Source organism: Lactuca virosa, chromosome 9 (genome assembly GCF_052849685.1).
Source record: "Lactuca virosa cultivar CGN04683 chromosome 9, Lactuca_virosa_CGN04683_v6, whole genome shotgun sequence".
Taxonomy (NCBI): Eukaryota; Viridiplantae; Streptophyta; class Magnoliopsida; order Asterales; family Asteraceae; genus Lactuca; species Lactuca virosa.
In genome coordinates, this window is record NC_136434.1 from 165,774,378 (window position 1) to 165,790,937 (window position 16,560).

General features: G+C 37.4%; 1 protein-coding gene across 1 annotated transcript; it reads left to right on the forward strand.

Annotated features, from left to right (window-relative positions):
* The first annotated feature begins 13,717 nt into the window (after nucleotides 1–13,717).
* LOC145139979 (uncharacterized) lies at nucleotides 13,718–14,341 on the forward strand. The gene has a single exon (XM_079073615.1). The coding sequence runs from the start codon at nucleotides 13,718–13,720 to the stop codon at nucleotides 14,339–14,341; it is 624 nt and encodes a 207-aa protein (XP_078929741.1).
* Nucleotides 14,342–16,560: the final 2,219 nt, after the last annotated feature.

Below are 16,560 nucleotides of genomic sequence, written 5' to 3' on the forward strand. Positions count from 1 at the left end.
AATTTACCAAAAATTTCAATAAAGTCTAGTATTTAGTTTGTGTACGTAAAAATTTCATATGTATCCAATTTGTTTGGAGAAGTCAAATCTTTGATCTTTCGTGAAATTTGAACTTTATTTTTCTTGGTTTTAGTGTTAAAGTGTCAAAAAAAAGGTTTTGAAAAGTCGGATATTATCGCAATCATAAGATGCGAATGTAATTATATATTTTTAGTGTTTTCCTCGTTGTGTCTTAAGTATTTGTATTTGTAATTGTGTCCTTGGGGTTTTGTTGTCCAAAAAATATAAAAAAAAGTAAAAATAAAAGAAAAGGCCGGTTCACGGAGTTGTATCCATTTGTTTTCGTTGGTAGATGTTTAGCCATTTTTGGATTTTAGTTCATGTAATTTGTTTCTGGTTTGATGTTTTTCTAGTTAGATTTCGTTTTTGGTTGGCAACTACATTGGCGCCTTTTATCATCGCGTGCTCGATTCTTCGCTCTACATGATCTTATTTTGGTGGAAGCACTTATTCTTCTAGATGATGGTGGTTTGCCAGCCTTTGTACATAGCTCGTTCCTTGCCATTTTTTCCCTGAGTTATCTTTTGCTAGGTTTTATTTCTTGGCGTGGGGTTGAAGTTGTTGGATTAATGTCTAAGTCCATAACTATATTTGGTATGTACTTGACCCGACCCGGCATGGTCCATTTGGGTTGCACTTCACCGGCACAATTTATATGGATAGTCTTTTGAGAATAGTATATTTATGATTTATATTAATATATTATAAGTTCTAATATATTAATATGGAATCATATTATTTAATTAGTATTGATCAAGAATTAATTTAGAATTAATTAAGTGATCAAAAAGAACTAATTAAATATGGACTCTTGTATATATGGAATGGGCCAAGTTCATTTAGGTTGGGCTAAGCTTTCATGGATGGTCCATGGAGCTTTTAACCCATGGATCCTATGTAAATGAAAGGTCATGGGTATTAGGGTTTACATGGATGTAACCCTAATCCTCCATTATATATAAAGGGGTCATTGGCTCACAAAATTGGCACAAGTGTGTGAAAATAAGAGTGGGCCGATTTTAGTGTGCATACATATTCTCTCAAGTTCTTCCAAGGTGTTTTGGTGATTTGTGATTCCATTTGAGGCTTCCACACTATTGGGGCTAAGCTCTTAAAGCTTGAAGACATCAAGCTACATCAAAAGGTATGTCATCTAACTAGAACTTTGTAGTATAGGTGCTTCATAATATGCTAGTTAGGATGAAACCTTGGAATATTTAATATTTGCATGTATAATAGAGAAAACATAGATCCAAGGTTTATAGGGTTGCATGTACACCATAGGAGTGTTAGAATGCTCAAAACCCAACAGTGGTATCAGAGCCATGGGTTGTTTTCTGTTATATTGATGCAAATGTTTTATTTTCAAGTTGAAAAAAAAGGAAAAAAAAAACATGACGTTTGTCAAATTTTAAGATAATTACTTGTTTTGTGAAAAACTAATTATTTGTAAAATTTGAATCATTTGCTATATGAGTTGAATTAGGTCAAATTTAGTAAAAGATAAAATGATATGATTATTTTATTAGTTTTAAAAGTTTGATCTAAATGTTTTAAGGAGTTACAAATTTTGTCATAAAATTTTGGAGCTCAAAAGTTTTTTTTAAAGTTGTGATCTTAAATGTTTTGAAACCTCCATAAGTTATGGATATGAAAGTTTTTTTTAAAAAAAAAAATTGATTTAAAGTTTTTATGGAGTTACAAAATTTGGAGTTAATGTTTTAAAGAATTCCATAACTTGTTCTTAAGTTATGGAACATGAAAAGTTTCATCATAAAACAAGTATTTAACTCCATAAGTTATGGAATCCAAAGGTTTTCAAGAGTTACAAAACTTGCCATCAAGTTTTGGAATTTGGAAAAAGCTTTTTATGAAAAAAAAAGAATTGAATTCTAAAACTCTTGGGTTCATAACTTAAACAATTAATTAAATGGTTTTAATTTTGAATTTAATAATTGGAATTATGATGTTTTATTGAATAATTCAAATTAACTCTTATGAACTTTATTAATAGTTAATTAAAGCGTTTAATTAAAAGAGTATTATTAAATCCATAAATAAAGATATGGTTTGAGTTTAATTAAATTAAAAGTTTAGTATATTAAATGTCTAAAATACACCCTTATACTATTATAATATTAAAAGTTTAATATATTATATGTATAAGAGCAAGTCGTCTTACCAATAGTAGGTCTCATTCACGAAGCCGGTCTATAAGGGGGGTATAAGGTTACTGCCTATAAAACGGCAGTTTAATGGGTGTCTACTCTCATCCACCGCTTCCTTGACCGGTGGAGGGTCGTTAGCCGAACGGGTAGGACAAGGACTATAATTCTCCCTTCATTAAAAGTATTAATGATAAATACTAAGTAACTAAACTCTTAATAATACCCAATCTTAGTTACTTAGGAAAATGTGAATTTGGTGCTAACCCATGAAATTACACTTTGCACTTTGCTTAAGTCAGTTAGTGAGGCGTGTGTGGTTAACCGGCACACTAGCTTGATTTAACAAGGTAGGCAAAGGGTAACTTAATGTTTATCATAGTATCGGTGGAGCGTGTGTGGTTAACCGGCACATCGATTGAGGGGTAAATATTAAGGGTACCAAGTATATTTGCATGGTTATTCACACCTTGTTTTGTGATCCTCGGCATCCCAGTCACAAAACCTGAAGGGCACACTCGAGATTGAAACATGCCTTTGAAAAGTTCAATGAATCTCAAAAGAATCTAGGAGTTTCAAAACAATTAAAACCTAATAATACATTTCGTTTATCTTGGTGGAAATTGGTGAATCGTCATTCACCTACCTTCAAATATTTTATAGCTTGGATTACGGCATCCCTCTTTCAAGTTATAAAATAGTTTGCTGGGTCCTAGCCTTAATATTTCATATTGGGTGTTATATTAAGGACTTTAGATCAACTATCTTGAATTTCTCCTATTGTTGATGTCTGGTTTAGACAACAATGATCTTCCCAAACCAAGCTTTCCTAATGAATATGACTTCCCGAGTTTGGCTCATGGAAGTCATACTTCTCTTCCTCCACCTCCTCCAATTATTCTCCCTAACCCATAAGTTCAAGGTCACTCAAGCCCTAATGGCAAGCAAGGTCTATGTGTGATCACATCTTAGAGATGAAGTCACATATTGACAAGCCGGGAGAGTTGGGTGTCAAAGTCTTGAGAAAGTTGGATGTTCAATCACTTTCTAAGTCACATAGTGAGTTCCTTTGGGACTACTATGAAACAGACTATGACACGAACCTTAATGATCATATCTATTTGCTTGGTGCTGCTGAATCAACAATGATTTGGAACGATAGTAAAGCAAATTTGATTAGAAGATCAACTTCCCAAAAACTTTATGGACAGTGACAATGGTGACAATGGAAATCCAGAAAAAGCATTCTCTTCCCAATGGAAAGGGATTGGCCATAGTCAACCCGGTTGACCAAATGGTAAAGAGAAAGGCTAAGTCTGAGATAGTCCCATTACCAAAGGGTCCATATGTTTATTTTTCCAAAGCAAGGGGCGTTGATTGCAAAGCTGCCAAATTTACCTGAGGATGTTAAAGTCAATAAGTTTGACTCTACATCAGGTAGAGCCCATTATCTAACTCTGTTAAGTTCTATTCTGAGATCCTCATTACATGATGTGACTGGGTCACATGTTGATGTTTTAAGAATCAAAGAATAGAGAGAAATCTTAAAGGAAGTATATGTTGATTCTGATCGCGAAGGTGGATTTCGATCGCATCAGAATTTTGAGCAGTTGCTTAAGAAGTTATGATATATTGCTAAGGAATAGATAACAACAATTTTCCATGTGGATTGTAAGGATAAGTTTTTCCGCAAAGTTTTAAAATAAAAGAAAATTGTTTAATTTTATTTATTTGAAGTATCCTTACAATGGCATTTGTGGAAAATTGTTGCTTATATGATTCCACTGACAACAATATTGGAAAATGGATTTGATTCTTTCATTTGTGGTAGTGTCTAAATTTACCAAATCAGGAAAGTTCCTCATCGCCCAAGTTTCAATTGGACCGAAACTTGGAATCATGCAAGTTGAATAGTATGATGAATGAGAACTTTCAAGCATTGGAAAATCAAGACTAATTACTTGTTCACATGGATGTGTGAGTCAAGTGAAGGACTAAAGGGATCGAGTACACATTCTTGTGCACTGGTCATGTCCACCACAAAGCTCGTTAAGACTATTTGATTAACTAAAGTTTAGTAAATATGGTTGTACTTACAAGTTTAAGTATAATTCTGAAACATTGGAAAAGTCTCAATGTATGGCAGAACGAATGGGAAGAATCAAATTAGGCAGAAAGATAAAAGTTTCTCAAATCTGAAAAGATGGGAGAGTACTTTAGTATCATGTTTGTGATCGTCTTAATGATTTAGAAATCATATCACAATTAGTCTTCTAAAGGTCATCTTAGTGCATTCTTATGACTAAGAAGAGGAGTCATGAATTGTTGAAATGGTTAGATCAGGAAGATGAGTCATACTTCGTTCAAAAACAATTCTTAGAGTCATACTCCAAGATTGTAACTTGAGTGACATATCTTAAAGAAAGGTTTAAAACACTTGTCAAATGTAAGAGTAAAAGTGTCCTACTCTTGTACATTTGAAATTGGTAAGTTGTGATGTTTTGGATAAAACAAAGACCAACTAAGGCCAATTGTGTGAAGTGTTTGTCTTGATAAAGAATCCGCACTATCTCTTGAATATGTGGCAAGATAGTCTTATATGTCAAGAGGATAGTGAGAGTCTTAAAGATCCTAAAAAGAATTTCAAGAACTAATCAAGAATAAAACCTGAGGTTCTTCACTAGCACACGACTTGAGGTTTATAACCTATCGTGTTGACATATTCTGTGCCCATTCCAGTTAAAGTTGGCTTTGCATAGGAGTTCTGAAAGTTCTCAATTGGTTGCATAACAACTTGGAAGCAATGGCAGGCCCTGTACTGCCAGGTGGTAAGAAGTTAAGATTGCATAAGTTCAGTCCATATGAGTTTGGATTTGTCATTATCCTTGTCTTATGACTATGGTTTTGACGATTCACATGGATAAGAACACATACACCATAAAATCTAAGGGTCATAAGGTTTCTCTCCGATTCATGAAAATGATGGTGAGGAAACACTTCCACCAAGTAGATTTGAAGCAGATGGCAAAAGGTCTAAACAATTGAGACTATGATTGCGGCATCCCTTTTCATAGTTATGAAATTGTTTAGACACACATGCATGCTATCTAAGGAAAGGTGTATGATTTTGATAAACTTTTATCAAAGCATCTCGTATCAGAAATCTGAACTTTGGTAAGAAAGTCAATAAAGTATGGATTTCTAGAAGTCCAGCTGATTTCTGAGTACATGTCAAAGCTAGTGGGAGCATAAGTGTTATGCTAATAATCATCATGTTAGTGGGAGCATGATAATTATTGTTAGTGTTGCAAGTTAGCAATGTTAATTATAGAAAACAAAAGTTTCAATTCGTGAGGCTGCAGGGATTGAAAAAGTTGTTTTGCTATAATTAAGGGAGAGGATATACTTCATTTCAGTTCTAAAGGCTTAGATTGAGACCTTAATCATCTTTAGTCAAGAATATATATATATATATATATATATATATATATATATATATATATATATATGAATTTCATGTTGGATTGGTTCAACTTAAGGAAATTCTATATATTGCGTTCTCAAAATTCGATTATGATTACGGCATCCCTCTTCATAGTCAAATTTTGAAAACATGGCAAATAAAAATATTGTAGCAAAAGACTGGTCTAGAATCATGTCTTTATGTGAGACATCATGAATCGTGTACCATTTGCTTTGGGTACAGGATCGATTGCATGTGCTATAATATTTGTCATTTCTAAATTTTTCCAAATGCCCAGAGGCATTAAGAAGGGAAAAGGTCTAGAATTGGATATGACTAAAATGATTAAGCAATTATCGAGGACAATCTGAGGTTTACCAAAGATTGGTTGCTCAGGGACAGTTGGAAGTATAGTGCTAATTTTGGAAGGACCATATTGACATATTCTGAAAAGAGGCATCTCTTATTCAGAAGTGATAGTCAAAATGAGAATATGGAGTTGTCTCCATAGGTGGAAGTTATCTGTGTAAGATTAGAAAACTTAATGCAAGAAGCATGTCCAAAGCAATGTACTTTGAATATGAGACTTAGTTTCCATGGAGTTGATCTCCATTGGAATACCTTATAATGATTGTTGACAAGTCTTTGTGACTTTGTACATATTCATTACAGGAGGGTCAGTGCATATAAGTTTAAAATCTAAACAGATTTCGATAAATGATAGGAATTTGAAATTCTCACATTTTTCGATAAGGATTTGGGAGTGTGAAATTAGAATCATTGAAATTATGTTCAATTGGTTTATTTCACAAAGTAAGGATCATAGACAAACATAGAGTGCATACTTGGTGTATGGCAAAGCTATTGTTTAAGAAAAACATAGTGTACATGCTTGGAGCATGGGACAACTAGTGTTTTTAATTCAAGTATAAAGTTGATAAAACCGAAACAATGAATAATGAGTAATCAGTATGGTGATAAATAAAAGTGTTTATTTATATTCATAGGGTTTGATACCATATTTGATTCATTTATTCTTGTGTTTCACTTTGCATGTTTTGACTTCCAGAATAACTAAGTCGCTCTTCCTGAATGATTAAGTTATTCAAACCATCCACAGTCGGTCATATGTTGGAAGTAGATATGAATCAAGACTGTCATGGGTTGGTTTGTAGAGGTCCAAGTTTGTGGACAAAGTGGTGCTACAACACTCATGAGTGCTCATAAGTTCTGAGTATTGGATTCAACCCACGCTCATTTGAATCACTTCATGGATTTTATCACGAGTGATCATAAGACGATAATATCTTATATTCTTAAAACCTAGAGATATGAGTTGTTACTATGAGTTGGTTATACATTGATTTCATGAAAACGCATTGGTAACTCGATGTTATAAAACGTGCATTTGTGTATGATTCAACAAGTAGTAGAACAAGCCATATGAGTCGAAGTTTATCCATTCCTTTTACCTTCGGGATAAAAGTGATATATGTGGGCCCCTCGATGATTTAGCGATGACACATGTGAGTGCTTGGCCAAGCCAGGACTGATTTGATTTGTTCAATCAGTCAGTCATCATAAATCGAAAATCGGGAAACAACAAATGGACAGAGAGAATGATTATAATCCATGTCTCAGTCCATATGATATCTAGAATGGAGGAATATATGATCCCTTATCTAATGGACAAGTCATTGACAAGGTCAGAGTTCGACAGCGGCTTTAAGAGCTACGATTGCCAGTTAGGTTTTGAAGTCATACTCAATAATAGTTTTAGACTTATCCAAGTGGGAGACTGTTGGATTAATGTCTAAGTTCATAACTATATTTGGTATGTACTTGACCCGACCCGGCATGGTCCATTTGGGTTGCACTTCACCGGTACAATTTATATGGATAGTCTTTTGAGAATAGTATATTTATGATTTATATTAATATATTATAAGTTCTAATATATTAATATGGAATCATATTATTTAATTAGTATTGATCAAGAATTAATTTAGAATTAATTAAGTGATCAAAAAGAACTAATTAAATATGGACTCTTATATATATGGAATGGGCCAAGTTCATTTAGGTTGGGCTAAGCTTTCATGGATGGTCCATGGAGCTTTTAACCCATGGATCCTATGTAAATGAAAGGTCATGGGTATTAGGGTTTACATGGATGTAACCCTAATCCTCCATAATATATAAAGGGGTCCTTGGCTCACAAAATTGGCACAAGTGTGTGAAAATAAGAGTGGGCCGATTTTAGTGTGCATACATATTCTCTCAAGTTCTTCCAAGGTGTTTTGGTGATTTGTGATTCCATTTGAGGCTTCCACACTATTGGGGCTAAGCTCTTAAAGCTTGAAGATATCAAGCTACATCAAAAGGTATGTCATCTAACTAGAACTTTGTAGTATAGGTGCTTCATAATATGCTAGTTAGGATGAAACCTTGGAATATTTAATATTTGCATGTATAATAGAGAAAACATAGATCCAAGGTTTATAGGGTTGCATGTACACCATAGGAGTGTTAGAATGCTCAAAACCCAACAGAAGTTGTGAGGAGTGAGGAACATTCTAACTGAGGGACACTTTTTTATGGCTTGTGGGCTAGATCGGACCATGAAACAATGTCACGTAAACCATAATAGTGAAGTATGCATGCTCATTTTGCATCTTGATCAACATGTATCCCTTGCTAGAAAGGTAACAAAAGCTCGTCCCTTAAAGCGACTCTTATCCCTAAAAATGGATTATATGTCTTTATTTTAAGGGCGTGTCGTGAATTTCCACCTAAGATGTTTATTCTTTTTTCTTTCTAGGATAGTTCATCCCAAGTTCATTTTAGTCTTGTCTTACATGAGGACAAGTAAGGTTTAAGCTTGGGGTGATTTGATAGTTTCGTTTTTATTACTTCTTTTCATAGTTTATTTTTAGTTAAAACCATCTCATTTTAGTTCATCTTCATGCATATTTTCTCTTTTTGTTATTTTTCCTCTTTACCGGGTGCTTTCCAGTCTTTTGAGCTTATTTGCAGGATTTATCGAAGACTATTTGTTATTGGAGGTGTGGAAGGAGTGCGGGACTGCTGGAGGCTTGCAATTTGTTCATGGACTTGAAGTGGTGCAATTGGGCTTGGTGTCAATATAAGCAAGAAGCGCGTCAGACTTAAATTTCGGGCGCTACGACGAGAATTCGAGCTATAGAAAATTAAAAGAGCATTGGAGCATCTTGGAAGAGTTTGGAAGGCATAATTGGGCTATCAAGAACTTGCACAAATGGGCTGGACCATGGATGAGAAGAGAAATCTAGAAGGCCAATCAAATGGGCTAAATGGCCCAGAATCCACGCGGTCCGCGTGGATTTACAAATGGTTCGCGTGGATCGCACTGTGAAGAATCCGGATTTTTGACTTTTTGACTCTATTTTGGGAAGGTTGGTGGAATGCTTTTGGGGGACTTTTAGATCCGAATTTTTACACCTATTTACTGGTTTTTTGAGGAAGAAAAGGGGGGAAGACTTTGAAGAACAACACTTTTTCTCTCTAGAAGATTGGAAGATTTAGAAGCTTGGAGCAATTTTTCTTCCAACTTGCATCTTGAACAATGTTTGGTATCACTAATCTACTTTGAATTTCTTTCATTTTGGCCATGCTTGGCTAGACTCATATTTGGTTGACTTGGATGTAATTGCTTGAATGTTTTGGTTATTTTGAAGAACTCCATGAACTTGTGTTGAATATCTATGATTATATTTTCTATAAAAACTTCCTTCATGTTTATATATCTCTAGTCATGAATATTGATATGTGAATGTTATTTTTGTTGGTTAAATTCTTGGCTAAGTAATGGGTCTTCAATTTAACAAGCAACAATTAGTTTAAATGTTTGTTTTCATTTCATTTAGACTAAGAAAATATTTTCTCCATAGTGGTAATGAAAGCAATAGATTACTCTTTGGATTTTGTGACTCTTAAAACCTAATGCTAATTGATTTTCACAAAATTACATGCTTCATTAGTTTTGTGACTTTGATTTAGGAAATGTGCTATGAGCTTCTCTAGTCATTTTAATACAAAAGAAGAGTTGAGGCAAGTTATGCTTATAAATTGCTATAGCCAAGTTAGTTTATAAACACAAGTATTGCACCTTGGTATTCTCATGATTATTTAACTAAATGTTCAAGTAATGAAAATCCAAAGTCAACAATCTTTATCTTATTGATTTTACATCAAACTCTTGTTTTTGTTGATATTGTCTATTTAAATCTTAGTTTAATTAAAGTTTGTTTCAAGTATTTCAAAACACTGAACCCCCCATTTTTAATTTATTGTCATTTTACAAGTATCTTTACAAAGACATTTTTCATAGAGTTATTAAATTGAGCCAATAGTCTTTTTAGGTAAGACGGGGACCAAACTTGTAACAAAAATAATCAGTAAGGGCACAATAGTTTTTTTAGGTAAGACAGGGACCAAACGAGTAACAAAAATAAACAGTAAGGACCATCCGAGTTAAAAAAATAAGTTAGGGACCAAAAACACAAATTCCCCCAAACCACAAGGACCATTCGTGTAATTTACTCTTACTTTTCGTTTTGTTTATATTTGGGTAACTACTTTTTTGTACACATCTAGGTAACTAACTTCTTGAAAGTGTTCACATCTAGGATGTAACCTGCTACAGTAGGTCATAATGGTCATATGTGAACACTTCCAACAAGTTTGTTACCTAGATGTGTATAAAAAAAATAGTTACCCAGATGTGAACATACCGAAAAGTTAATTACCTTGATAAGTCGTTTTCCCGACATTATAAGTAGAAACATTAGTTTTTGGGTGTATATATATCCATATATGAAGATGGTTGTATTTTGCTATATATCTACATGACGGTTTACAATATAAAGAAGGATAAATGTCATTCTAGCCCAACCAACTATCAGGTTTTATTTTAAGGGTACCCTTGTTTTAAATAGTTCCTTATTTTATTTATTTTGCATTCTAAGGACATAAAGTCCACTTTAACATGTTTATTAAGGACATATGACTTGTTTTGATCAGTTTCCACGCCAACTCATGTCTATGTGGCATTTTCAGGCCACGTGTGAACTACCATTACCTACTGCTTGTTCATTTCTGCGATTACCTTTGAAATATATGAGTTTAACATGAAAAGTCAAACCTGCATCGTGAATCTATTTCTTCCAAAATAAGTGTGTTTTTAAGAAACCTTAACAATATCTTTCTTTCACTTACTGTGTAACATGGATTCATACTGGATTAAACTTATTTGCAACCGATACAATCAAACTCAACTTATGAGCAGCAGAGTAGGTCGATCTAAACTAGTATGAATCGCAAAACCCATAACACCAATCGACAACAAAAATATAGAATTAATGGTAGTGATTATCATAGTAGATGTAGAAACACGTAAACGAGAAACACTAAGCAGCCAAACAATCATCAAAACCAGAACATGAGGAAGAGAGATGACTTCAAAGATGGTTAAAAAATGGCCAACCGACGGTTTGTAGCCAGCTTGATGTCGAAAAATAAACTTTCTAGTGAAATTTCTTTTGATTCCATCAACAATTGGACCCAGTTGGTTTTTCCTTACAGGTTTAAAATAATCTCTTCACAGTGAAAATCCTACCATAGATTGATCTCTTGTCAAAACTGAGTGTTCTCTTTCTGTATCATAACAACTTCACAGGCCCTATGGAGATTGGGAACTTGGAGAATCTTAGGAGTTTGGATCTTTCAGACAATCAGATAGTTCAATACCTTACACGATTGGAAAATTGGTTAACCTTCAAGATATGCAGCTTTTCTCTAATAATCCCAATGGGACAATTCCACTCGAGATTGGAAACTTGACTTATTTGGTCAAACTTGACCTGAACACCAACCAGTTGAGTGGAGAGTTGCCTAACACTCTTTCTAAACATTCTAATTTGGTGGTTCTTTCGCATTTTAGCAATGGGTTTTAAGGGGTATTCCTGCAGATTTAGACAAGAACAATCTTGTTTTGACAAATATTATCTTTTCAAACAATAGTTTCACCGGAGAACTAGTTGTTGAATTGTGCAGTAGCTTTTTGTTTGATCGGTTCACTGTGAATGGCAACAGTTACATGGGGTTATTACCAGGTTGCTTGAGGAAGTGCATTGGATTGCGTTGTATCAGGCTGGATGGTAATCGCTTCTCAGGTGACATTTTCACAAGCACTTGGTGTGCACCCAAATCTCACATACATCAATCTCCGTGAAAATTAGGTGAAATCAATACATTTACAAACACCATTACTTGTCCAGCCCATCGTAATGATAGGCCCACAAATACGTTCGTTTACAGCAAAAGGAGAAACAGGCCCAATTCCAATCCAGTTGATAAGTTTTTGTCCTTTTGGTCCTTCTATCCGTTATCAAAAGTTTTTGTTATTGCTTTTTTGTTTTTTTTGTAATGCTCTCCCCACGATCATAGTAGTGGAATGGAAGATTCTTCTATAGGGAGGGTAGCGCCAGTATTTTGTCTTTTGCCCAGGCTCCTTATATAGAGTCCTGTTGTTCTTGTTATTTTGGGCATGTTGAAATTAATGAAACAGTTCTTATGAACTTTGGAGAGCACCCACCTCTAGAATTGTGGGAAACCATCCTTACGTTTTGATTTTCTCTGCTTGTGATTCTTAAGTCTAAGCTATCAACTGGTATCAGAGCACCAATCCATGGGAGGAGCTTCCAGGGAAGCAGCCGCCGTGAAGAAGGTGGAGGAACAAGTGGGGTTGATGCAAGTTCAACTCCAATCATATGGGATTGAAATCCAAGGGTTGAGAGCAAGGATCGACGATATCATCCAAGGCCAAAACCAGAGGCAAGATGAGGTGCAAACAGCCTTGGACAAGGTTCTGGAGAAACTTGATGTCATGGCTGGGGTTCCTGAGGGAAGAAATCAACCCCCTCACAATCCATCAACTAACTTCACGCCCTCTGGTCCAACGACGAACAAAAACAAGGGACCGGCAAGCTCAGTGATTATCGGCTCAGGCCCAAGTGGCTCAAACCCAGGCGGTGGGAGAGGACCGAGCGGCCCAGGAGGAAACGATATTGAGTTTGGGTCTCTCTTCCAAACAAACAACAATACAGGGGGTGGAAGATACGAATTCCGGCACAGGAAGATTGACATGCTGAGCTTTGATGGAACGGATCCAGACGGATGGATTCTTCAGGCGGAGCGCTACTTCGCCATTTATCAATTGTTGGATGAGGAAAAGATCACGGCGGCGGTCCTCAGCCTGAGTGGGGATTCCCTAGCTTGGTTCCGGTGGACAAATCAGAGGGCCGTCATGAACTTTTAGGAGGAAATGAAGGAGGTCTTCTTGAAAAGGTTTCGTCCCATCCATGGTGGTGATTTATACGAACAGTGGGCGACTTTGAGGCAAACCGGGACGGCGAAGGAGTATGTGCGAAAATCCATCGAGTTATCGGCTCCGCTGGAAGGGGTCCCAGAACGCGTCACATTGGGAAATTTTATTGATGGGCTACAAGACCACATCAAAATGGAGCTCCGATTATGGACTCCAAACAATCTGGGACGAGCAATAGATTTAGCCCAACAGATCGAAGAGAGGAACAGATCATTATTTGCCAGCAGATCAGTATTTGCCAGCGGGTTCAGGTCGCTTGGCATTCTGGGTATCACTAAAAAGGTCAGTGGGATAAACCCGACACACTCCATCTCTTTCTCTCAACCCGATAGGTCTGTGGGAAAACCACGACTTCAATGATCACTCACGGAAGCCTAGATACAAGATAAGAGGAATCGGGGAGTTTGTTTCCGATAAGAAGAACGGTGGTTCAAAGGACATGTGTGCAAGTCCCAAGTGAACGTTATCCTCATCGATGAAGAAGAACCGCCTGCCGAAGACCCCCAAGAAGAAACCAACCCTACCACCTTGGTGTCTACGGAGGTCCGACCGGAAATAGAGGTATCACTCAACTCTGTGGTTGGGATGTCGTCCCCTAAAACCATGAAGGTTCTAGGAGCCATTGGGTCTCAACCAGTGGTAACCCTAATCGACCTAGGGGCAACCCACAATTTCATCGCATCCCACTTGGTCACTTCTCTGGGCATCCCAATTGACGAGACGGAACCATATGGGATAAGGATGGGAACAGGAGACAGTGAGCGCGGAATTGGTGTCTGCAAAGGGGTGGTTCTGCACCTCAAGGGGATTGACATAACCGAAGACTTCCTCCCATTGAGGTTAGGCAGCTCTGATGTGATATTGGGGATGCAAGGGCTTGAGACGTTGGGCCTGACTAAAACCAACTGGAAGGAACAAACAATGGAGTTCGAGGTGAATGGGAGGACAGCCCGGATAGTAGGGGACAAATCGCTTGGGAAGTCACTGATTTCTCTAAAAGCCATGGCTAGAACCTTGAGCAAAGATCCTAATAGGTACCTAATTGAGCTCAGCAATACCGAGTTCGAGGTTACACCGCCGGCTCTTGTGCCCCCCTTCTTACAAGACATATTGAGCCAATTTGAATGCCTATTCCAGGAACCCACCGGACTACCACCACCGAGAGCCCTGGAACACAAAATCATAACCAAGGAAGGTGCAGCACCGGTTAGTGTCCGTCCATACTGATATCCACATTACCATAAAGGAGAGATAGAAAGAATGATCAAGGAAATGCTCCAGGCCAAGTTGATACAACCCAGTAATAGCCCATACTCCATCCACGTAATCTTGGTTAAAAAGAAAGATGGCTCTTGGCGGTTTTATATAGATTATCGAGCACTAAATAGGGTCACAGTGCCCGAAAAGTTCCCCATTCCTGTGATTGACGAGCTGTTAGATGAGTTACATGGTTCAACAGTCTTCATCAAATTGGACCTCAAGTCCGGTTACCACCAAATAAGGGTCCGTGAAGAGGACGTGCCAAAAACAGCCTTCCAGACACACGATGGGCACTACGAATTTCAGGTAATGTCGTTCGGCCTCACGAATGCCCCGGCAACATTCCAAGCCTAGATGAACGACATCTTCTGTCCCTTCCTTCGGAAATTCATCTTGGTATTTTTTGATGACATTCTGATCTATAGTCCCAATGAAAAGTTACATCGAACCCATGTCTCAACCGCCTTAGAGAAACTGAGGGAACATCGGATGTTTATCAACTACAAGAAATGTGAGTTTTGTAAGAAAATATTATCTTATCTGGGGCATGAAGTATCGGCTGATGGGGTGTCGGCTGAAGCAAAAAAAATTCAAGCTATACAGGAGTAGCCCACCCCTACCAACCTCAGGGGGTTAAGAGGTTTTTTGGGGCTTACGGGTTACTATATGAAATTTGTCAAGGGGTAAGCCAATATTGCCAAACCTCTTACAGAGCAACTGAAGAAGGACAAATTCAGATGGAACCTTGATGTTGAAGCGACCTTCCACCTTCTCAAAAATGCCATGACAACCGTTCCGGTCCTAGCCATGCCTGACTTCAATAAAACTTTCGTGGTGGAGACTGATGCTTCGGGTTATGGGTTGGGGCTGTGTTGATGCAAGATCAACTCCCAATCGCTTACTACAGCTCCACTTTGGGAGCAAAGGCCCAATTGAAATCAATCTACGAAAAAGAACTCATGGCAATCATAATGGTCATTCTCAAATGGCGGCCTTACCTGTTGGGACGGAGATTCATTGTTCACACGGATTAATTAAGTCTCAAGTTTATTTTGGAACAAAGGGTAGTGGGGAGTGAGTATCAAAGGTGGGTCTCCAAACTTATGGGGTTCGACTTTGAAATCCAATACCGCCCGGGAGCTAGCAATCGAGTAGCCGACGCCCTCTCCCGTAAGGAAATTACGGCCGATTGCAACATCACTAGAGTTTGGCTCTTTTGGGATCAACTGAAGGAAGAGTTAACAAATGATGAGTTCATACAAAAGATCAAAGCGATGTTCTGGCCAGGGATGCGTTCTTCCATTGCAGAGTATGTGAGAAACTGTCAAATCTTTCAAACTCACAAGACTCTCAACACGTCCCCAGTAGGTCTTCTCCGGCCTATTCCCATACCCACTCAAACATGGAAAGAAGTAACCATGGATTTCATTGAAGGCCTACCCAAATAGGCCAATTGGGATACGATATGGGTAGTGGTGGACCGGCTTACAAAATATGCTCACTTCATACTCTTGAAACATCCCTTCACAGCAGCTAAGGTAGCTGAGTTGTTCATCAAACAAATTGTGAGGTTACACGGGTTTCCCTCATCCATAATTAGCGACGGAGACAAAATTTTCATCATTCAGTTATGCAAGGAATTGTTTCGGCTGCACGGGGTTCAATTGAAGCGCATCACAGCCTACCACCCCCAAACAGACGGGCAATCGGAGGTGGTGAACCGAGGCTTGGAAACTTACTTAAGGTGTTTGTAACACCCATAAAATTCAAGCCAACTTAAAACTTTTTAATACATTTTAAAACCATCAAGTTATTATAGTTTGTTTTCAAAATGGTTTAGACATCAGAGTATCCCCAGAATCAATTCATAAAACCATAAAATAAGAGGAGTTGTACGATCACGCCTTTGCCTTCCTGCGTTCATCTGATTTACCTGAAACAATAAATTGAAAACTGTAAGCCCGAGAGCTTAGTGAGTTACCCCCAAAATACCAACCTCAAATAACCATAATCATATCATATCAACAAATACAGAACAGCATACATAATGAGTCGTCAGCCTGACTGGACCGCCTCACAGGCCTTCAGTCTATCTGGACTGCTCTGCGAGCCTTCGGCACGTCTGGACCGCCTCGCAGGGCCTACAGCCTATCCGGACCGCTCGCCGGGTATGTTGGCCTACAGCA

Coding starts and splice junctions, on each gene's coding strand:
- LOC145139979 (XM_079073615.1), top strand. CDS start 13,718: ATGAAGGTTCTAGGAGCCATTGGGTCTCAACCAGTGGTAACCCTAATC.